Source organism: Conger conger, chromosome 11, assembly GCF_963514075.1.
Source record: "Conger conger chromosome 11, fConCon1.1, whole genome shotgun sequence".
Classification (NCBI taxonomy): domain Eukaryota; kingdom Metazoa; phylum Chordata; class Actinopteri; order Anguilliformes; family Congridae; genus Conger; species Conger conger.
Genome location: NC_083770.1, coordinates 21,917,744 through 21,939,973, shown reverse-complemented (window position 1 = coordinate 21,939,973; position 22,230 = coordinate 21,917,744). Strand labels below are relative to the sequence as shown.

At 45.0% G+C, this 22,230-nt stretch overlaps 1 protein-coding gene across 1 annotated transcript in view; it reads left to right on the top strand.

Annotated features, from left to right (window-relative positions):
* Positions 1–21,283, top strand: part of wdfy3 (WD repeat and FYVE domain containing 3) — an 80,711-nt gene extending 59,428 nt beyond the window's left edge. Inside the window, exons 40-65 of the mRNA XM_061260110.1 lie at positions 1–140; positions 384–461; positions 962–1,195; positions 3,890–4,058; positions 4,498–4,661; positions 6,068–6,216; positions 8,082–8,202; positions 8,325–8,410; positions 8,713–8,793; positions 9,151–9,205; positions 9,307–9,426; positions 10,439–10,556; positions 10,648–10,754; positions 11,018–11,171; positions 11,565–11,656; positions 11,782–11,994; positions 12,477–12,624; positions 12,952–13,106; positions 13,903–14,061; positions 14,557–14,736; positions 15,363–15,545; positions 15,840–15,933; positions 16,167–16,472; positions 16,890–17,001; positions 17,781–17,978; positions 18,864–21,283. The exon at positions 1–140 is cut by the window's left edge and continues 18 nt beyond it. Coding sequence (XP_061116094.1) covers positions 1–140; positions 384–461; positions 962–1,195; positions 3,890–4,058; positions 4,498–4,661; positions 6,068–6,216; positions 8,082–8,202; positions 8,325–8,410; positions 8,713–8,793; positions 9,151–9,205; positions 9,307–9,426; positions 10,439–10,556; positions 10,648–10,754; positions 11,018–11,171; positions 11,565–11,656; positions 11,782–11,994; positions 12,477–12,624; positions 12,952–13,106; positions 13,903–14,061; positions 14,557–14,736; positions 15,363–15,545; positions 15,840–15,933; positions 16,167–16,472; positions 16,890–17,001; positions 17,781–17,978; positions 18,864–18,984 — 3,737 coding nt within the window. The 3' untranslated portion in view covers positions 18,985–21,283. The remainder of the gene's footprint in view (positions 141–383; positions 462–961; positions 1,196–3,889; positions 4,059–4,497; positions 4,662–6,067; positions 6,217–8,081; positions 8,203–8,324; positions 8,411–8,712; positions 8,794–9,150; positions 9,206–9,306; positions 9,427–10,438; positions 10,557–10,647; positions 10,755–11,017; positions 11,172–11,564; positions 11,657–11,781; positions 11,995–12,476; positions 12,625–12,951; positions 13,107–13,902; positions 14,062–14,556; positions 14,737–15,362; positions 15,546–15,839; positions 15,934–16,166; positions 16,473–16,889; positions 17,002–17,780; positions 17,979–18,863) is intronic.
* Positions 21,284–22,230: the final 947 nt, after the last annotated feature.

The window sequence follows — 22,230 nt, the reverse complement described above, 5'->3', positions numbered from 1 at the left end:
TGAGCAGGGGGGAGACGGCCGCCCCCGCTGCCCAGTCCAAGCTGTCCCGCGTCAGCAGCGGATTCGGCCTGTCCAAGCTGACCGGAGGGCGCCGAAACAGGAAGGAGAACAGCCAGAGCAAGAACAGCATCTCCGCACAGGTACCCACAATCCCCCTCACCACAGCTGTTATTTATGTAGCACTGTCGCACAAACCTGCAACCCACAGCAGAGCACTCAAGTCATAAAGCTGCTAATGGAGATTGTTCTCACTCTCATCTCTCTATCACCTTTTCCTTATCTCTTCCTCTCTTTCTCTCACTGCCCCCTCTCTCTCTCATTCTCTTTATCTCTCTATCACCCTCTCCCTCTCTCTCTCTCTCTCTCTCCCTCCGTGTCCTCAGGAAACCTTCCAGTGGATGTTCACCCACATTGCAGTGGTGCGGGACCTGGTCACACTGCAGTACAAAGAATACCAGGAGGTATGGAGCTATCCCACAACGCACTACACTGAGACCATCCTATATGCGTGGGAAGAGACAGCTTTCAGATGTCAGATGATTAATGAGGGTCAAATGATTTATCATTTATATTGGTGTTTGAAATGGGTGTTGTTAAATAAAAAAGGGAATTTGTTAGTAAAGAGCATCCTATTGGTCAGAGCAGGCAGTAATTACAGCAGTGCCACCAATGTTCGACCCAAAAAACGTTCCAGTGGTACCTCTCTCTTTTCATTGTTCATCATCAATACAAGGGGGAAGTCCAGTAATTGTGTCCCTCCATATAAAGTAGACCAGGGAACAGCAAAAAGGTCTGAGAACTGCTGGTTTTCCACCCTCCTTTTACCTGGGAGTCGGGTGTGAATAATCAGTGGTACTACTTACCTGGGAGAAAAGAAAAGCTGGGCTGGATTTGGATTCAAGGCCCTTAGTTGATGGCCCCTGCTATAGCCCCTCTGTAACCCCGCTCTTGTTTGGGACAGAGGCAGCAGAACGCCCTGAAGTACGTGTCGGAGGAGTGGGCAGCGATCGAGTACGAGCTCCTGCGGGAGAGGGGCCTCTGGGGCCCGCCCATCGGGTCCCACCTGGACAAGTTCCTGCTGGACATGACGGAGGGGCCCTGCCGCATGAGGAAGAAGATGGTGCGCAACGACATGTTCTACATCCACTACCCCTACGTGCCTGACTGCGAGGCCAGCGCCAGCTCCGCCTGCCAGGTACGGCCCTGCCCCTTTCATTCAGCTGCACCAATCCTGAGGCACGTACCGGCTGATAGACTGCAGCACGGTCCAATAGAGAAACAGTGAGTGTTTATATTCTAGACCTGCATAGGACTGGCTTAACCGCTGGGCGAACCAATATGGCTGCCAACAGGGATGACAAAAAGTTGACAATCATTTTTTAATCAAAGTAATATTTGCTTTTGCCCTTTTTTTAATTCCAGCTAAATAGGTAATCAGCTAGCTAGCATTGTTAGACCTAAGTTCCATCCATTTGTATTATAAAGGCGTTGGTGGCAAACTAAATGGAATGTTCATTTAAAATTGTTTAGCAGTGTCTGTTTTGAACTTTCACTGTCTTGAACACACGTTTGGTTTCCAAGGTTCAAGGTAGGTTAAAGTGATGTTTTCAAGACATAAAGTCTAAAGCTATTTCCACCGTTTTTTAATGGCCATTGTGGGTCTGAGTCGTTGTAAAGTTGGTTAATCATGGTTTCCTGCGATTGCCATTGTTCCCATAAATGCCCATAAACCATCCTGACAAAAGTTAAACAATCAAAATGTGAGGAATTGTTTATAAGAGGATTTCCTTGGTCTTATACAAACTGTACCCATCGGCCAGCTGAAATAAACTGACTAAAGGTCAAATAAATGATCAAATAAATGAAAGGAAAATCTCTCTGTACTTCCCCCATCCCTGATCCAGTTTGGCACCCCTCCATACCCCTGCTCACCCCCCACTCCCCTGCAGTACCCCCTCACCTGTCACCTGTTTCTCCTTCCCCGGGTATCAGCTGAAGATAAATTTCAACTGGTCATCACCTGGTCTAGTCTGGTATGAGCTGGTCAACCAGCATGGCCAAGCTGGTTATAAAGCTGGTCTAGCTGGGTATGAGCTGGTGAACCAGCTAGTGTTGTTAGCTTGTCTGAGTTGGTAGCTGACAAAGCTGGATTTTTTAAAACATAGCCTGAGCTGGTCAAACCATGTCAAGTTGGGAGCTAGTCTGAAATGGTCTGAAATTATCAAAAAAAAAAACATGTTGACCAGTTACCAGCTGTTTCAAAACCTAGCATGAGCTATTTTATTCAGCAGGGTTGTTTTCATTGTGTCTCTCCACATTACCTCTGTAAAACAGAATTAATTCTCTCTTGACCTTCCTTGCTGCATCATGCTAAATTAAGATCATCTCTGGAGTTAAGATTCATGTCTTGCAAGAGGAGCTGATGATTGTATTGCACCAGGTAATGCACAGTAACAATGAGAATTCTGCTTGAAATTAAGATCGTAATACAAGTCAAATCAGATTTTTGTTCCTTTTCCATACATAAGCAAACCAAAATAACTCTTTTTTTATTAGCTGTATTTTTGTCATCTCCCACAGGGCCCACTGTGTGTCTGTAAGCTTCTTACCCTGAAATGCTTGCCTTGCTTGATGCTTTGCCAAAGGCTGTTTGCAGGCCTTGCTCCTTAAACAAATGCAGACTCTCAAACAACGGTACAAGTGCTTACTGTTCTGTAATATCACACAAGCGCAACGTACAGGCGATTACTGTTGATCTCGAGTGTTAATCTTGCGGAAGCTTGTGACACTTGGGTCAGGGATAAGCTCTGCTAGCTTGCTAGCCTGCATATTCCGTAGTTCAGTTCAATTCAGTTGAATTTTTACATTGTTAGGGTTTTTAAATGGCATGTTGTCAGCTGATAGCAGCCTGAGGAAGGTGCTTGTTGGGGGTTTTTCTCAGGATAGGGTCCTGTTAATGGTTGTACAGTGTTTTATTAGTGTTATTACCGTATATGGTATTTATGTGCATGACTGTTTCAGACCTCAGCACTTGCTGTGCTGGGGCAGACTGACATGGTTTCAACTGTCTGTATGCTTTCATCTGTGTGTGCCAACGGAGAGGGTATTACAGGACTGTTTGTCTGACTCAAATCTCCCACCGGGAGTCTCACAAACCTTTTAGAAAACACTGTAAGATTTAAAGAGACTGAAAATGTCTCCACTGGGTGTCTTAGTTCTTCATTTTGTAAATACAGCTCAACCGAATTTCAGTACTTTTCCAGTTGGGTTTAGCATAGCATCTCTGAACACTGTGAATACTGTAACACATCAAATTTCTAAGTGGATAGGCTACAGCAGCAGAGGACCAATAAGTACAGAGAATCGGTCTAATAAATACCTAATGAAGTGCTCACTGGGTGTACAGCTAAGCATTTTCCCCTTTTGTATTTATTAATGAAAATATACCAACATACGTACATATGTTCACCAAAAATTCATATAACGAATATGTTTTTCTGCTATAACATAGCTAGCTAGCTAACTGTCACTGTCACTTCAATCTCTGCTGTTTGTCGGATGCATGTCACATTATGGTCAGAAGAGACATGACGTTATAGTACGAGTGCATCTCAAATTAACAGATTTTTTTATGTTCTTGCATTCTCAGTCGTTGACTTGTTGGTGCGCTTGTAAGTTGTAAGAACAGGAGTGCACAGGTACACGAGTGTGCAATTCCAGACACAGCCTTACACTCTAAAATGCAAAGCCCGCCTTCAGATTCTCTTGGTTGGCTCAATTGTACCTGGTAAATCAATGGGGCACAGAGAAGTATTTGAATCAGAAAGAATGACGTATTTGAGCCAGGTCTGGTGCTGTTACCGCACTGACACGGATTTTCTCCCCACAGAAGCCGGCTCGTTACCGCAGGGCGATCAGCTACGACAGTAAGGAGTACTACATGCGCCTGCTCTCGGGGAACCCGGGGATGTACCAGCACTCTGTGCAGCAGAGCTCAGAGGGGGAGACCGCCCTGCACGAACCTGAGCATGGGGAGGACACCATCGCCAGGGTCAAAGGTACGCCCCGCCGGGTCAAAGTTCAGAGGTCAGAGGAGAAGGACAGGTTTATGGGTGGTGGGGGTGGCTAGGGCTATCATGCACTGTTCATCACTGAATAAATTACCTATCAAAGGGCATTTGTCTCATGGGAAACACCGATTGCTTCATACCAGCATGCCATTTTGAAGCCTTATTCTTTAATCAGCATGGTTTCTGAAAATTAAGTATATCCGTGGCCTTTTTTGGTGTTTATCTGATGTGTTTAGTGCTGTGTGGTGTTCAGACTCGAGTGCTGTTATTTCTTTTGTTGTCAGAAGCACAGTGTCATCTGAGTTTATGTCTGGAAACAGGTTTTTAGCTTTTAATCCTTGATGTCATGTAAAGAGAAAGGCTGTGAATGTGTGGAAATGTCTGAGCTGGATTTTGTGTGACCCCCCTCCCTGCCCTGCACCCTCAGGTCTGGTGAAGGCCCCCCTGAAGCGCTCGCGCTCCACAGCAGACGGGGGGGATGAGGACGGCCAGGAGCCCACTCCCGACCAGATCCTGGAGGCCGGGGGAGGAGACGAGGAGGAGAAGACCGATAACACGGCCCTGCTGAGGCTGCTGGAGGAGGGGGAGAAGGTGTGTATGTGTGTGTGTGTGTGTGTGTGTGTGTGAGAGAGAGCGAGTGTGTGTGAGTGAGTGTGAGAGAGAGAGTGTGTGTGTGTGTGTGTAAGAGAGAGAGAGTGTGTGTGAGTGAGTGTTTATGAGAGAATGTGTGTGTGTGTGCGTGTGTGAGTGTGTGAGAGAGAGTGTGTGTGAGTGAGTGTGTGTGAGAGAGAGAGTGTGTGTGTGAGTGTGTGTGAGAATGAGAGTGTGTGTGTGGTGTGAGGTGGTGATGTTCAGGGATGGTGTGTGTGTGTGAGTGTGTGAGAGAGTGAGAGTGTGTGTGTGGTGTGATGTTCAGGGATGGCTCAGTCCTGGGCTCAGAAAGTAAATCACACTTTAGGCCGCAGCTCTGTGCTTAATCATGAGCTGAAATGAAGACGTGATGTGGTGGGTACCCAGCACCCCATCGATTGGCACTACAACAGAAGAGCAGATAGAGGAAGTGCTCCAGCAGGGGGTCATTGTGCTTCCGCGATTGTATTGGTGCCTAAAAATGATGGTGGGTCCTGGTTTGTGTTGATCTCTGTCGTGTTAATGGACATGGTGAGGGAGATTCATACCCTCTCCACACTATTTTGGAGACAGTTGTGGCTCCACCTTAGGCCTTAATAGTGGCACGTGGAAATGGGCTTCAAAATCTGTGTTTGTCACCTGTTTTGGATTTTTATCATTCCGGGTCATGCTTTTGGTTTGAAGGGAGCTCCAAAGCCTTTTCACTTTAAAAATAATCTGTGGTTTTCTGTCATAATTTGTGAACTTCACATTCATATCACATCTGAGCTCATCAAAACCTGGGAAAATCATTATTTTGTGAAAATTAGTTTTACATTTATTCCCTATCTCCACTGCCGTTTCAATTTTAGTTGGTTATTATGATCTTTATCATTAGAGTCTTTGAAGCAAAGACACATTTCACCTTATTAAACTGTAAATCTTTTCAGTTATTTGAAACTTCAGGCACAATTGCTTGAATAATAATGTTAAAGAATGTTAAAAAGCCTTTATTGTGAAGGCATATCTACTGATGTTTAAATATATCAGAAGATATGCCATAACAATGAAAGCTTTTTAACATTCTTATTCGCCCAAGTGTGCATGAAGTTTCAAGTAAGTGAAATTGTATTAATTTTTTGGCTACTCCTCCTGCAATTTTATATGTACCCTCCCTTCTTGATTTGTGTTAGCTACTTCAACCAGAACCATAGCTCTACCTTTCCTCTTGAGTAAATTGAATCAATTAAAAAATGTAGTAAATCTTTTGACCCGACCTGAACCAAACTTAACTGTACCAAGCTGAACTGAACCGTACCGAACCAGACTGAACCGGACTGAACTCTGCTGACCTCTGGCTGACCTGTGGCTGACCTCTGACCCCGCAGATCCAGCACATGTACCGCTGTGCCCGGGTCCAGGGCTTGGACACCAGCGAGGGGCTGCTGCTGTTCGGGAAGGAGCACTTCTACGTCATCGACGGCTTCACCATGACCGTCGCCCGGGAGATCCGCGACATCGACACGCTGCCCGCAAGGTGAGACCTGCCTCGGCCAGAGGGGCGTGGATTACAGTCTGATGTCCACTGACTCCTCACTGCAGTACATCAGGGGTTCAGTGGAGTCTGATATCCACTGACTCCTCACTGCAGTACATCAGGGGTTCAGTGGAGTCTGATGTCCACTGACTCCTCACTGCAGTACATCAGGGGTTCAGTGGAGTCTGATATCCACTGACTCCTCACTGCAGTACATCAGGGGTTCAGTGGAGTCTGATATCCACTGACTCCTCACTGCAGTACATCAGGGGTACAGCGGAGTCTGATATCCACTGACTCCTCACTGCAGTACATCAGGGGTTCAGTGGAGTCTGATATCCACTGACTCCTCACTGCAGTACATCAGGGGTACAGCGGAGTCTGATATCCACTGACTCCTCACTGCAGTACATCAGGAGTCTGTTTTTACTGCAAGAAAATGTAATTGACACAAGGGCTCTGTTATACAATTTCCTTTGATTTATTTATTTTATCTCATTCTATACGTTTATTTGAGCTGGCTGATGCTTACAGTTTGCATAAGACCAGGGAAATCCTCTGATAAACAATTCCTCACATTTTGATTGTTTAGCTTTTGTCAGGATGGTTTAAATCAAAGCAGCACCAGCTTTTCCTGATTTTCAGTCAACAATGGCAAACACAGGAAAGCATATTTAACCCAACCCAAAATGTTAAAAACAAAACACATCAGCAGTGTGTTTCTTTGATACCCACAATGTGCAATGTGGATATTCAGTCAACCAAAAACAACAATGGCACTCTTATTAGTGCGGTTGCTCAGCAACTGCACTTTCTGTTCTCTTGCCTACTTATTTTTTAATTCTCTTTCCAGATGGATTTCTGCTACTCCTCCTACACCTTTTAAGCTAGACATGCCATTCCAGCTTCATAAAATTCAGCTTGGTTCAGAGCAGTGTGCTTGTTGAAAGCATTTTGAAATTCCAAATATTCCAACTTCCAAATATTTAGTTTCATGGGACAGATTAGCATAGGCAACTAAATAACGCCCTGTGACGATGTGATGTTCTTTCAGCCAATAGGGCACATAGTAAAAGTATATGTGATGCTATTGCAGCCAATAGGACACTCCAAGCTGGATAATAATATCCAAATAATAACCGGTCATTTATCAATAGTATCACATGAAACAGGCATCATACGTTAATGCAAATGTATAACCTTGCATGAAAAGAGTGTGTGAAGCCAGTCAGCAAGGTAATTCTATTGGAATCCATATGCACTGCAAAGTAATAAAATACTGTATCACAAGCCACAAAAAACATGCTTAGCTAAATCTAACGTGTTGCAAGTAACATATTTGCCGGATGAAAACTGTATATCCATTTTACATTTATTATATAAACACACATATTAAAACTTTACCAGTGTAACCTTATGACTAATGGTCATAAGGTTACACTGGTAAAGTTTTAATATGCTAAAGCTCGCTAAAGTCTTCTGGTAACAGCTAATCAACTGCTGAAGCAACCACAATATAATTTATTCATAAACTTTAGTTAATATACTCCAAATAAAAATTCTTCCTCTGTTTGGACATACAGTGACACAGCACGTGATTAAAGCCACACTCACACAATGTGCTGTTACTGAAGTGCTAAGAAGTGCTTGTTTATTTGCTGAAAATCTCTGGATCCCATCTGTGGTTGAGCTTTCTGTTCACCCCAATGCAGTCAGAGGCCTGGGTTCCATCAACATTTTCCCTAAACACTTAACACTTAACAAAGCTTTTATTGTATTAAATGTCAAGAATTTTAAGGGTTCATTTTTTGATAGCACACCAAACTGCTTGGTGTCTTATTGGCCTGTGTGTGTCCGTATCCCAGCATGCACGAGGCCATCATCCCCCGGGGTGCGCGGCAGGGCCAGAGCCAGCTGAAGAGGACCTGCAGCATCTTCGCCTACGAGGACATCAAAGAGGTGCACAAGCGCCGCTACCTGCTACAGGTGAGGATGTGCCGCTGGCCAATCACATCACAGCACAGCACCGCCACCTGGAGCTCAGCTCCACAGTCTTAGCTCCTCCACTAATCCTCAAAAACTCCCCACCCTCTGCTCACGTTTTCCAGCCCATGGCCGTAGAAGTGTTTTCCGGGGATGGGCGGAATTACCTCCTGGCGTTCCAGAAAGGAGTCCGGAACAAAGTCTACCAGAGGTACGGAAAATTACTGTTATCACTGCTGTTTTTTCAGTATATCAGACTTACAGTCTACAGCATGGATTGTCAACTCTGGCCCAAGAAACCAAATCCAGCCCTGGTTTGATTTTCTCCTGAGTAATTAGTGCTACTGGTTGGCCAGGTAAAGGGAGGGTGGACAACCAGCAGTTCTCAGCCCTTGAGGACCGTGGGTTGCTGATCCCGGACCTACAAGTTGAAAGTTACACAACCTGTGTGTGTGTGTGTGTGTGTGTCTCGCCCTGTGTAAAATGTAACATGGGTCCTCTCCTGGTGTACAGGTTCCTGGCGGTGGTTCCCTCATTAGCGGACAGCTCAGAGTCTGTATCCGGGCAACGCCCCAACACCAGCGTGGAACAGGGGTAGGTCCTCCAGTCGCTAGGATCTAAAAACAATAGAGGTCAATTGATTTGGGTGAGGTGGGGTGGGCTGAGTTGGGGTGGGGGTTTAGGATATGCGCTTTTCCCTTTCAATGTCATTTTATTTGAGGACATTTCAGGGTTTAATGCTGTACACTGGCCTCTAGATTAGGCTTAAATTTGAGAAGATATTAAGGACCACTCGTTCCCCTCCTTAATGAATTGCAACTGATGTTCACAATAAATAATAAAATCAAATATAGGCTTTAGAAATTAACATGAAATAAACACTTAACCTTGGTGTCCTCAATGGTCATCATGGCTTTGATATAGTAACATGGTAACTTCTCTTTCGTGCAGGTCTGGTTTGCTGAGCACCCTTGTGGGTGAGAAGTCGGTAACGCAGAGATGGGAGGTGGGCACGATGACTCTTCTCTCTAGACGAGATTTATTTACTGAGTGACTCTGCATTTCTGCCGAATGTTTAATGCTGACGCCGGTCCTTTCCGCACACAGAGAGGGGAGATCAGTAACTTCCAGTACCTGATGCACCTTAACACGCTGGCCGGCCGATCCTACAACGACCTGATGCAGTACCCCGTCTTCCCCTGGATCCTGGCCGACTATCACTCTGAGGTAGCTGGACAAGCCTGCTCTGTGTTAAAGGACTGCGTTTATGAAGCTAGTTGCCTGTGTTCCGCCGTTCTTATAGCACTGTTGCCTCACAGCAAGAAGGTCCTGGATTTCAGTCCAGGATGTTCTCCCTGTGTCTTTGTTGGTTTCCCCCGGGTATTCTGGTTTCCTCCCACAGTCCAAATACATGCAGGTTAGGTTCATGTTACAGTTTAAATTGCCCCTAGGTTTACTCCTGCCATTTCCCTTGACCAAGGCATGGGCCTCAGAACTGGAGTTGGTCCCTGGGTGCTGTACTGTGGCTGCACACTGCTCCTACTGAACTAGGATGGGTCAGATGCAGAAGACGCGTTGGCAATGACAATAAAATGTAATCTAATCTTTTCTGGTGCGCGCACAGCAGCCATTTTGTGACAAATACGCTCATGACTTCTCAGCTGTGAGTCACCAGTAGGTCAGTGTGACTTGAACTGAGTTCTGCTAGACAAAGTCTTGCGTTAGCACTGTACTCTCCCAGACATTAAAAAAACTATTGTGTTCTCCTCTATCACTTGAGCCCTAACTCTCCCTCTCTTTCCCCTGACAGTTGGACTGTAAGTTGTTTCTGGGCATATGTAATCTAGCTGTTATTAAAAGGGATGAGTCAGAATGTTATTACACAAACCTGTCAAGGGAACATAGTCATCATTTTTAATGAAAATTAATGATGTACTGTGATATGAAAACATGGTCTGCTCTGACCAGAAAGGGAATTCTTTCTTTATTTGAGTAACTGTTACACAACCTGAAGTCTCTCTGAACTGGAATCGTTTGTATACAGCTAGACTGATGGTCGGATTAGCTCTGTGTAACAGCTGACAGAGCAGTCAGATATTAATATTGTTATTGATCTTCATCTGTCACAGGAAATGGACCGCACTTGTACTGCGGTGATGTGGCGGTTTGTTTTAAAGGGGGTTTTATTTGTGCAACTCAGTGACAGTATCAGATGTTTACGCAGCGATCCACTTCACAGGAACTGGACCTCAGTAACCCCAAGACCTTCCGGAACCTGTCCAAGCCCATGGGAGCCCAGACAGAGGACAGGCTGACCCAGTACAAGAAGAGGTTCAAGGACTGGGAGGACCCCAATGGTAAGTCCACCCTCAGGTTTGAGTTCCTCTCGCTCCGGCCCTACACCCCCCCCCCCAAAAAACCCACACCAACACGGGCTGTCTGTTCCAGGTGAAACCCCAGCCTACCACTACGGCACCCACTACTCCTCAGCCATGATTGTGGCGTCTTACCTTGTCCGCATGGAGCCCTTTACTCAGATCTTCCTCCGGTTACAGGTGAGAAATATCCCAGAGTTCCTCATTACACCGTGCTCTATGCGACTTCGCAGTTTTGAGATCAAGAATTTTATCTGCAGATGGAACCCTTTAAGTATAAGCTCCCGATAGACAATTATTTATCAATAAGCAGTAAACGTGAATTTGACTCAAAATGCAGATTGTTTGTGAGAGCAGGAGAGAGATTCTTCCATTCTGTCAGAAGAAGGCTACCCTCGTTTGAGGATAGAGCTGCTAGCGTTTCTTACACGCTCCTTCTGCAGGGTGGACACTTTGACCTGGCGGACAGGATGTTCCACAGTGTGCAGGAAGCCTGGCTCTCTGCCTCCAAGCACAACATGGCTGACGTGAAGGAGCTCATCCCCGAATTCTTCTACCTCCCGGAGTTCCTGCTCAATTCAAACAACTTCGACCTCGGTGATGACAGCACTCATTATTTCTATTTTTCATTAATTTCAGGAGACTTCCACAGTTTATAGCTGACGTAACAATATAAGCCTGCAATTTACATTGCATTGCATTTTTCTAAAGTGACTTGTTTCTAAACAATTGCAGAACAGGTTAGATAAGGTAAATTCACAAAGTTTCCGTTGTCTACAGCCATGAACATTACATCTATGGTAAATATAGGCCTATTTAGTAAGTATGGCCTCTCAAACTAGAAGTATTTGATTAAAACAAAGTATTTAAATAAAAAACAGGGTGGACTTTCTTGAAAGTTTACTGTACATGTGAACTGATTCTCAGATCTTTTCTCCTGTTTTTAATTCTGTAATATTATTAATTATTGGTTGTTACTGACGGTTGTAGGAAGCAAACAGAACGGGACCAGGCTGGGAGATGTGATCTTGCCACCGTGGGCGAAAGGTGACCCCAGAGAATTCATCCGAGTGCATCGAGAGGTACAGCATGCTAACGATAAACTACTGCTTCTTCTGAACAGCTGTAAAATGGTAGCTGAGCATGTTAGCACGTTAGCTAACACAGCTGTAATACAGTGGTAGTAATGCGCTCTGCTCTTCCTCAGGCGCTGGAGTGTGACTACGTTAGCGCGCACCTGCACGAGTGGATCGACCTGATCTTCGGCTTCAAGCAGCAGGGGGCACCAGCAGTGGAGGCGGTGAACGTCTTCCACCACCTCTTCTACGAGGGCCAGGTGGACATCTACAACATCAACGACCCTCTCAAGGAGACCGCCACCATTGGCTTCATCAACAACTTCGGGCAGATCCCCAAACAGGTAGCGTTATCATTAGTGTTAGCATTAGGGTTACAAATTCGGCCAGATCAGGAAAGAGGTAGCGTTAGCATTAGCGTCATAACTTCGGCCAGATCCCCAAACAGGTAGCGTTATCATTAGTGTTAGCATTAGGGTTACAAATTCGGCCAGATCAGGACAGAGGTAGCGTTAGCATTAGCGTTATAACTTCGGCCAGATCCCCAAACAGGTAGCGTTATCATTAGTGTTAGCATTAGGGTTACAAATTCGGCCAGATCAGGAAAGAGGTAGTGTTAGCATCAGCATTACAAATTCAGCCAGACTACCAAACAGGTAGTGTTAGCATTAGTGTTAGACATTCGGCCATACCACCAAACAGGTAGCATTAGCGTTTGCAGAGCCAAGAATGGGAGGAGCACACCGATTGGTGGCTACCGAATCTGCCAATCATTTAGTCTGGTGGACGGGGCCTCTAACCAGTATCTTTCCTGTCTTTGTGTCAGCTGTTCAAGAAGCCCCACCCCCCCAAGCGCGTACGCAGCAGGTCCAATGGAGATGCCCCGTGTACACCTGCCTCCATGATCTCAGCCGCAGACAAGATGTTCTTCCACCACCTGGACAACCTGCGGCCCTCTCTGGCCCCCGTCAAAGGTAGGGCACATCCAACATCCGGTTTCCTCAGTATTTAATGAAAAAAGACACACAGTGATGCAAAGCACCACTCCCAATAGTGAGTGCTAATAGCTCCCCTTATGGAGAATCTTCAGTCTACTAAGTGTGATTGAGTGTGTGTGTGTTTCTGTGTGCTACAAGCCAGGTCCACGAGGTGCTTCGCATCTAAAATGTGACTGTCAAACAGCACTAAAAACAAAGCACACAAGCAAAACACCAGCTGAATTCAGACTGGTTTCATATGGTTAGGAGGCAAGACTCCTAATGGTGTGTTATTCCCCTCCCCTGCCCTGGGTGGCGCTGTAGAGCTGAAGGAGCCGGTGGGACAGATCGTGTGTACGGATAAGGGCATCCTGGCTGTGGAGCAGAACAGGGTCCTGGTGCCCACCAGCTGGAACAAGACCTTCGCCTGGGGCTTCGCCGACCTCAGCTGCAGGCTGGCCAACTACGAGTCCGACAAGGTCAGCCCATATAATTATGATAATTCCTTATTTAGCAGGCGCTTTTATCCAAAGCAACTTACAGTTAATTAGACTAAGCAGGGGACAGTCCCCACTGGTGCAATGCGGGGTTATGGGCTTTTGCCCAACAGCTGTGCTGATCTTATCCTGGCAATACCAGGGCTTGAATCACCAACCTTTATAATTCAGGTGAAAAGAGGCAATAACAATATTCTGTCATACTGCACATAAAATATATGAATCATACTGCACAAAGTTTAGTCACTTACAATTTAATTAATTTTCCAAGGACTGTTATCTTATTTCTTATATGAAGAGTGCTTCTCTTTTGTTGTGTTAGTGCGTCAGAGTTGCTGGATGACGGTCTTACCCTTGGGAAGTGTGACTCACACTTTGCTGTTCATGGTGCTGACCCATGTGTTTAACAGAGCTTTAAAGTTGTTGTTCAGTAAACCCATGCTTATATAAGCTTATTTTTTTTTGTCCTGTCATGTTTCTTTGATCTTGATTTTAAACAGTTTCCTGTCCTTATTTATCAGTCTTCTAAAAACGTTTTGATAAAGTGTTATTGTTTCCAGCTGGTTTTTGGTGCATAGGAACAGTGCAAAAATACACCTCTTTGGAGGTGGCAATAATAGAAATATGGAAATTATCTTTATTTTCTATCAGCAGCAAGTCGTTGATGCTGATGGCATGCTACTGCCCTCTGGTGTTCATGTAGTGTTACAGCAGTATCTGTGTCAGTTGTGAGGTTCATGTCCATGACAATGGCTGTATTCTTCCTCTCTTCCTTTAGGCGGTCATTGTGTACGAGTGCCTGTCCGAATGGGGTCAGGTTCTGTGTGCCATCTGCCCAAACCCCAAGCTGGTCATTACAGGGGGCACCAGCACCGCTATCTGTGTGTGGGAGATGGGCACCTCCAAAGAGAGGGCCAAAACACTCACGCTCAAACAGGTAACCTGCCTCATTCTCTCCCCTCTCTGTGTCTCCAATGTGAATTTCTGCCTTTATGAACACACTTGCACCCCACACACACACCACAGCTGCCCTGTAAGCCCCTGTCCAGTCCAGACCTGTCGTGCAGAATGTAGCCTGCGGTCCAGAATTTTGAGTTTATACAGTGAGAGAGGAACTGCTAACGAGAGCCCAGCGAACGGTGAAGAGCCAGAGGCTGTGAATGCTCTTCTGACCTTTAGAACTGAAACTGGGTCAGGGGTCTACAGCTTCACTTAACCCCTTAGAAGAGTACGTTTTCTACAGTCTTTTCCTTTTTACCAAGTAAAATGTGGAACGTGGACTGAAATAAAAAAAAAACCTCTTCCGGGTTTCACTCGGTGACCTTATCCAGCTAACTCAGTGAGCCTGCTTGGTGATACGCCCCTGGTCTGGTTCTGAGTGTGAAAAGCTGCTGAACGCGGATGGGGTTATTCACGGCGTGTCGTTGGGCAGGCGCTGCTGGGGCACACGGACGCGGTCACGTGTCTGACGGCGTCGTCTGCGTACCACATCGTGGTCAGCGGGTCGCGGGACCGCACCTGCATCGTCTGGGACCTGAACAAGCTGTCCTTCGTCACCCAGCTCAGGGGCCACCGGGCCCCCGTTTCTGCGCTCTGCATCAACGAGCTCACGGTGTGTGTGTGCGCTATCTCACAGACATGGGACTGTTACACATGCTAGACTTCATATTAGTAATAAATATAGGCTTATTGTTGGGTTCAAAAAGGGTATGTGTATTTCATAGTGTGTCCTGCAAACTGACAGATTAACAGATTAGTTTGGTAGTATCAGGAAAGGCGTAATCAATGAGTGGCCTGGCTTGTGAGGGTAAAACTGCGATTTTTAACACAAAGCTAACGCAAAAAAGCCAGCAATTAAGAACATAAAAGCTTGCACATAGCTCAGGTAATGACAAAGATTTCCGTGTGTGTGCTGGCGTGCATGTGTGCGTGTCTGTGTGTGTGTCTGCATGTGCACACGTGTGCATGTATGTGTGGTATGTATGTGTGTTTGGTATGTGTATTTTGTCTGTGTGTGTTTGGTGTGTGTGTGTGTATGTGTGTGTGTGTGTTCGGTGTGTATGTTGTGCGTGTTTGGTGTGTGTGTATGTTGTGCGTGTTTGGTGTGTGTGTATGTTGTGTGTGTTTGGTGTGTGTGTTCGGTGTGTATGTTGTGCGTGTTTGTGTGCGGTGTGTGTGTATGTGTGTGTGTGTTCGGTGTGTATGTTGTGCGTGTTTGGTGTGTGTGTGTATCCGCAGGGAGACGTGGTGTCGTGCGCAGGCACCTACATCCACGTGTGGAGCATTAACGGCAGCCCCCTGGCCAGCGTCAACACCTTCACCGGCCGCAGCCAGCAGATCCTGTGCTGCTGTGTGTCGGAGATGAGCGAGTGGGACACGCAGAACGCCATCGTCACCGGGCACTCCGACGGCGTCGTCAGGGTAAAACCCCTCAACCTCCTTTCCTAACCTCTACTCTCAATGATTATGCACTTAATTCTGAGATGGTCCCTTAACTTTCAACGATTCTGTGCTTAAATATGAGACGGTCCCTTAACTCTCAACAAATTTGTGCTTAATTATGAGATAGTCCCTGAACTCTCAATGATTCTGCGCTTAATTATGAGACGGTCCCTTAGCTCTCAATGATTCTATTCCTAGTCTGTAGCAGTAGAGGGCAGTATGGTGTGTATGTGTCTGTAGCAGCAGTGGTCAGTGCTGTGTTTGTGTCCTCAGTTCTGGAGGATGGAGTTCCTGCAGGTGTTGGAGACTCCCGCTCCAGAGCCCACTGAGCCTGAAGCTCCTGACTGCTGCAGCGAGGACAAGATCGGTAACCCCCTTCCCTTAAACACGTATCAGCGCAGTGTTATCAGCACACTTAATGCATGCAAATACAGTGTATATATACAGTATGCCCATTACATTTAGATAGTAAGCAGTGCTGTTGTTTAGCCTGGCTGTGGTCAGTATTGGTTGTTTAGATGTAAATGGTGTTGTGGTCGGTGTGTTTTGGTGAGTCATCGATGTGCGTAAAATGGCGGACTCTTGTGGGTGTGTCCGCAGACGGCCGCGAGGCTCCCGACGAGGACAGCAGCGAATCAGACGGCGAGGAGCAGAGCGTGCTCCAGGAGGCCGAACCCGGGACCTCCCACAGCCGACCCCCCCGCCCCGAGCGCGCCCCGAAGGGCTCCTCCGCCCGACATGGTGCATCCTGGGACAGCGGCTCGGAGGACTCGCGGCGCTGGTCCGACTCACTCAGCCTGGACGAGAAGGACGGCTTCGTCTTTGTGAACTACTCCGAGCGCCAAGCGCGGGCCCCCCCACACCCCCCTGCAGCCGAGCCCCGGCCCTACAGCCAGCTCAGACCCGGTAGGACATACTCTATCGTAGCTGTAGCTGTATTAGCCTGATTGTACTCATATATCCGAGCACAGGGACTGTAGCATAGCTACAGCTACAGCATAAACCAGAACTGCATTAGCCTGGTTCCTCACATACAGCCCCCCAACCCTCAGTAAAATGGAATGGACAGACTGTCCTGATATTAATCTATTGGTCCTTTATTCTGCTATTTATATCCTGGCTCGCTTTCCTTAGCTGATAGAGTAGAACTCAATATATGGCACATTAAAGTTGAGTGTCTGGTGATTTGACTGTTAGGTGATCTGCATTGATCTTTTGGAAATGAATCCCATTTTAGAGCTTGTCATAAGTAAATATAATCTGTGTTTGTGCTGTGCTGTCTCTCTCTCCCTCTCCTTCCTCCCTCCCTTTCCCCCGCCCCAGGCTACAGATGGGAGCGTCAGCTGGTTTTCCGGAGCAAGCTTACCATGCACACAGCGTTCGACCGCAAAGACAACACCCATCCTGCTGAAATCAGCGCCCTCGCCATCTCAAAGTAGGCAGAGATGCAAACTCATAATGAGAAAAAAAAAAAAAAAAAAAGCTTTTTGACAGCCGTCATGTTACTAATGTTTGCTACAAAGTAACCACTGGAATGCTCCGAGCTCGTAACTCTGACCTTCAAAGTCGGTAATTACAAGTCTCCGAAATATGTAGATGGTGGTGGGGGACAGGCAGGGGTGGGTTGTGATGTCACAGGGGCGTGATGTCACTGTGGTGTCACTGTGGTGTGTGTTGCAGGGACCACAGTAAGATGCTGGTGGGTGTGTTCTCAGGGTAGTGATGTCAGTGTGGTGTGTGTTGCAGGGACCACAGTAAGATGCTGGTGGGTGTGTTCTCAGGGTAGTGATGTGACTGTGATGTGTGTTGCAGGGACCACAGTAAGATGCTGGTGGGTGTGTTCTCAGGGTAGTGATGTCAGTGTGAAGTGTGTTGCAGGGACCACAGTAAGATGCTGGTTGGGGACGGGCGGGGCTGGGTAGTGATGTCAGTGTGATGTGTGTTGCAGGGACCACAGTAAGATGCTGGTGGGTGTGTTCTCAGGGTAGTGATGTCACTGTGGTGTGTTGCAGGGACCACAGTAAGATGCTGGTTGGGGACGGGCGGGGCAGGGTAGTGATGTCACTGTGGTGTGTTGCAGGGACCACAGTAAGATGCTGGTTGGGGACGGGCGGGGCTGGGTAGTGATGTCAGTGTGGTGTGTGTTGCAGGGACCACAGTAAGATGCTGGTGGGTGTGTTCTCAGGGTAGTGATGTCACTGTGGTGTGTTGCAGGGACCACAGTAAGATGCTGGTTGGGGACGGGCGGGGCCGGGTGTTCAGCTGGTCGGTGAGTGAGCAGCCGGGCCGGTCTGCGGCGGATCACTGGGTGAAGGACGAGGGCGGGGACAGCTGCTCTGGCTGCACCGTGCGCTTCTCCCTCACCGAGAGACGGCACCACTGCAGGAACTGCGGCCAGCTCTTCTGCCAGAAGTAAGAACACCACAGCAGGGCCTCCCACATTTTATTCTGATGCAACCCCAAATGAATGTCCACAAATTCACGGAATGTCAACAACCCACCCACACACACGTGCCTAATGCCATTTACCCTTGACTATATGTAGCCTCTCGTGCATTATTGCTTTCTTATAGTTGAGTTGTTGTGATATTGGTGGCCTACATGCTCACATTTTACACAAAATAAAACATTTTGAAGCTTTTTTGTCTCCACCATCCTCAAACCAGGAGATTGCTGGCATAAACACGCACACGCCTGTTCATGCCAGCAGCCTCCAAGTTGTCATTCCATGAGCAATTTAGCAACGGTTCAAGGTATGGAAGTCACTTGCCTTAGCAGCAAGTGTGAGGCTTCTTAGACATGGCGTGGGTGGAGCTGCTATTTCTTGTCAATCACTCAAATTAACAAATCAATCAGTGTAAACTACAAAGCATTCTAATTGGTTTAGATTGAGTCACTGACAGAACATTTTCATTATAGACAGAGACTGTTATTTAACCAGGGAGAGGCCAGTTAACACCTCTCGTTTACAACAACACCCTGAGAATACGATATAATCCCATAGCAGTGTTCTACTGCATGTTTAATTGTGTAGGTAGAGGTGTCTTCACTCATCATTGGCAATAAATGTTCATTGTCATTCAGTATATCTTCATAATGCCTTGATGAAGGATAGCCTAGATAATGACTTCATGAGCATTGAGGGTTTAACATTTAAATTGTTTGTTAGCAATGAAACAGCATTTTTGCAAAAATAGGACATTTCTTGTGAAAGAAATCCCTATACCATCCTGCCTCAGGCATTATGTAGGAGCAGCGTGGATATCATCTCACTCTACTGTTCTTCCGGTTTTCCAGGTGCAGCCGTTTCCAGTCGGATATAAAGCGGCTGAAGATCTCCTCCCCTGTCCGGGTGTGTCAGAACTGCTACTACAACCTGCAGCACGAGCGTGGGTCTGAGGAAGTTTCCAGAAACTAGTCCTCACCACCTCTCCTGGCAGGCCATGCCTCCTCGGTCCCACACCTGTCCATCTGACCAACAGGCCTCCTCCTGCAGGCTGGCCCCGCCCAAACACTTTCCTGTTAGCTTGTGTAAAGCACTGATAAAGGGATCACTCACCGAATGATGTTCACTGTTCCGTAAACGTATTGCAGAAGTAGGAGCTGTAAGAGGGGGAGGGGATGGGGAAAAAAAATACATTTGAAATAATCTGGTGGTTTTTGATTTTTTTGTTTTGTAGTCTCTCCTCTTTAATTGCAACCAAACACCTCCCATCCATATTAGTCACTGGCTTTTTAGACTCTAGAACAGTGTCGTAGGCCTCCAATTAAATTTGTTTATATTGTAAATACATTATATAATGGCCTTTTTAACTCAAATTTACTTAAAAACAATATTGCCTGTATCATAGGAACTCCTGGGTATAAACCTAAAGATGACGGGGGACAGGTCAGGGCGATGAATGTTAAAGCGTGTGTTAGCTGCACATTTACTTTTGTTTTCTTTTGTTTACATTTTTACATTTCATCCATGTGGCTGCTCACAGTACCTAAATGTTGCCATCAATTAATTTAAGTAACTTTAAAAATATACTATTGTTTCCCCTCTTGGCTAAACTGCAGGATGCAGGGCATGCCTATTCAATTTTCCACCTTGTTGCCCTTGACTGAAACATATCAGTTGATTTGAAATGTTTGTCATTTGTGGTTTACTCTTCAATTTCATTTCAAGAATTACATTATTCTAGAGGTCAGCTGCTGTTTCCAACTGGACACAGAATCAGATTTATTTACTCAATCATGTCATTTTTTCTGCACAACCATATGGTCACTGCACGTTTGGAAAAAATACATGAACGGTGTATTTTTCCCTTGATGGATAAGCGATTAGTTACAGTTATCTTTATTGATATCCTCATTTGTCTGTTACATTCTTTAATACATTTTTGCCAGTAATTGTGATTATCTGTAATATTATTGTATTTATTGTAAGGTTGCGTAAACCTGTTGTAACATAGGTCATTAAAACCTCATCAAGTCTTTAACGGAGTTATATTTAATGGAACGAGTTCAGATATATTATTCAATGTTTCTTTTTAATCTGCATATAACTGTTACACCACTTACATGCAGATATTGCTGTATAATCATTTCCATTTGAATTGTGGTTGTAGAAAAGACTCTGAAAAAGCAACAGAAATGTATGCGACCAATCTGAATATTAAAAGAGAACCAATTGGCACATGTAAAACTGGATTTTGGTGGATGTAAAACTGGACAGGACGGATTGCTTGGTGGATATTTGAGAAATTGAGTGCACACCATGAAGTCTTGTCTGCACAAGCCTATTTGCTCATACCGTGTGTCCTTTGTCTGTGGTACTGTGGGCAATCTGTGTCTATGCTGCTTTAGTAATAACCACTTTGATTTATGCAAATATTTCATGAATATTTTCTTCTTTGTAACATAAGTGCAATAACCGGTTTATGATTTACAGCCATAGAAAGTGTGTACCCTACTCTGCTAGCATGCACTCTTCATTATTATTATTGTTGTTTTTTATTGTTATTTCATGTACTGTATGTAGTGTGTGATTGTTATATTGAGCTAACAGAACATGCTACTAAGAGGCAGATTCCAAACCCAGATAGGAAAGGTCACCCAAGTTGTGTTGCACCTTCTTATGTACAAACTAAGGAACCATAATTTTATTGAATGCTTTCTTATTTTATGTGCTTATCACTTTAAAGGTGTAAAGGTTACAGTGAAACTGTATGAAATATTTATGCAATTTTATTGGTTTAATTTTTTTTTAACGATTGTAATTTCAGCAAGTTTTGTTACTTGTTGCATGTCTGATAACACAGCTGACTTTCTGTGTCAGAGCATTGTACATGTTAAAACCTTGTTTTCCTTTATTTGGTCTGTTTTTTAAGGCATTAACTAATGTAGTTATGAGATCAGAAAGGCAGATGCGTGTACAGTAATGAGCAGTGAAAATGTGTTCCCAAGGGTGGAATTTTGTACTATATATGAAAAAAACAAAACGGCAGGTCTAATTCTTGGACAATTTTTGGTGGTCTTGTGTTAGACTGCATTACTACAGTATCTAGTGTGCAATCTGTGATAGCTGAGTGTTCACTGTATTATTGTGGTCAGTACAATTTAAAAAAAGAGTAGAGTAATGCAACAGATATATGTAACTATAATGCAATAGTCTGGTACTTAAATTCTTTTTTTTTCTTTTTTTTTATTAAACCCCTGCTGTTTACCACCAAGAGCCTGTTGTTTTTCTTTACGGTGCAGTATCTTTAGTTTAAGTGGGGTGATGTCTGCTCTTCAGCGATGGTCATTCTAGCTCAGGGGTGCACAACTCCAGTACTTGAGGGCCAGTCTGTGTACTGGTTTTTGTTCCAACCAATTACCTTGTTTTTAATTTGCTGACAGCTCTATAAATTACCCTGGTTCAAGCCTGTACTTGATACACTTGCAGTCTGCAGCTGTAGCTGGTACTCCTACACATGTAAGATAAGATATAATTGAGCCTATTAAATAATTAAAACCAGAAGTTGGCACAAAATCCTGAAACAGATCAGCCTTTGGTTGTGCACCCCTGTCCTAGCTGATGTCTTTTGCTGTGAGTTAATATTGTGCTTTCATATGACTGAGGATGTCAACCCAAATTATCCCTTATCAGTTTGCCTAATTTGATGTGAACAAAGAGTTTCTAATGTGTCTTACAAAAAAAGCATTATTCATATAAAATGATTCCGAGCACAAATAAAGTATAGAGTATAAATATAATCAAATAATTAAAGCAATCAGTTGAAACAAGACAAACCATTTAGAAAAAAAAACCTGATTACACAGATTTCTTGCTTGCACAATACAGCAATGGTGAACTGCATTTAATTTAAAGAATGATAAAAAATAAACAATTAAAAATAATACAAGCTTTCATTCAGAATTACACTTCTACAATTTTATCCAAACACTCTCATCGACAACACCATGCCGGCTTCAGTAAAATGTTTTTGATTTCAAATTAAGTGACATTATTCTTTATTATTTGATTTGATTGTCCTTTTGAGATTGTCTGTCTCAAAAGGACAGTGATTGTTGCTCAGGTAATTCAATTACAATGTCAATCGCCACGCCAGGAAATGTGCTTTGTTGTGTAAAGCAACACTGGTCAAACTGCTGACACAAACTGAATCCACGCCGT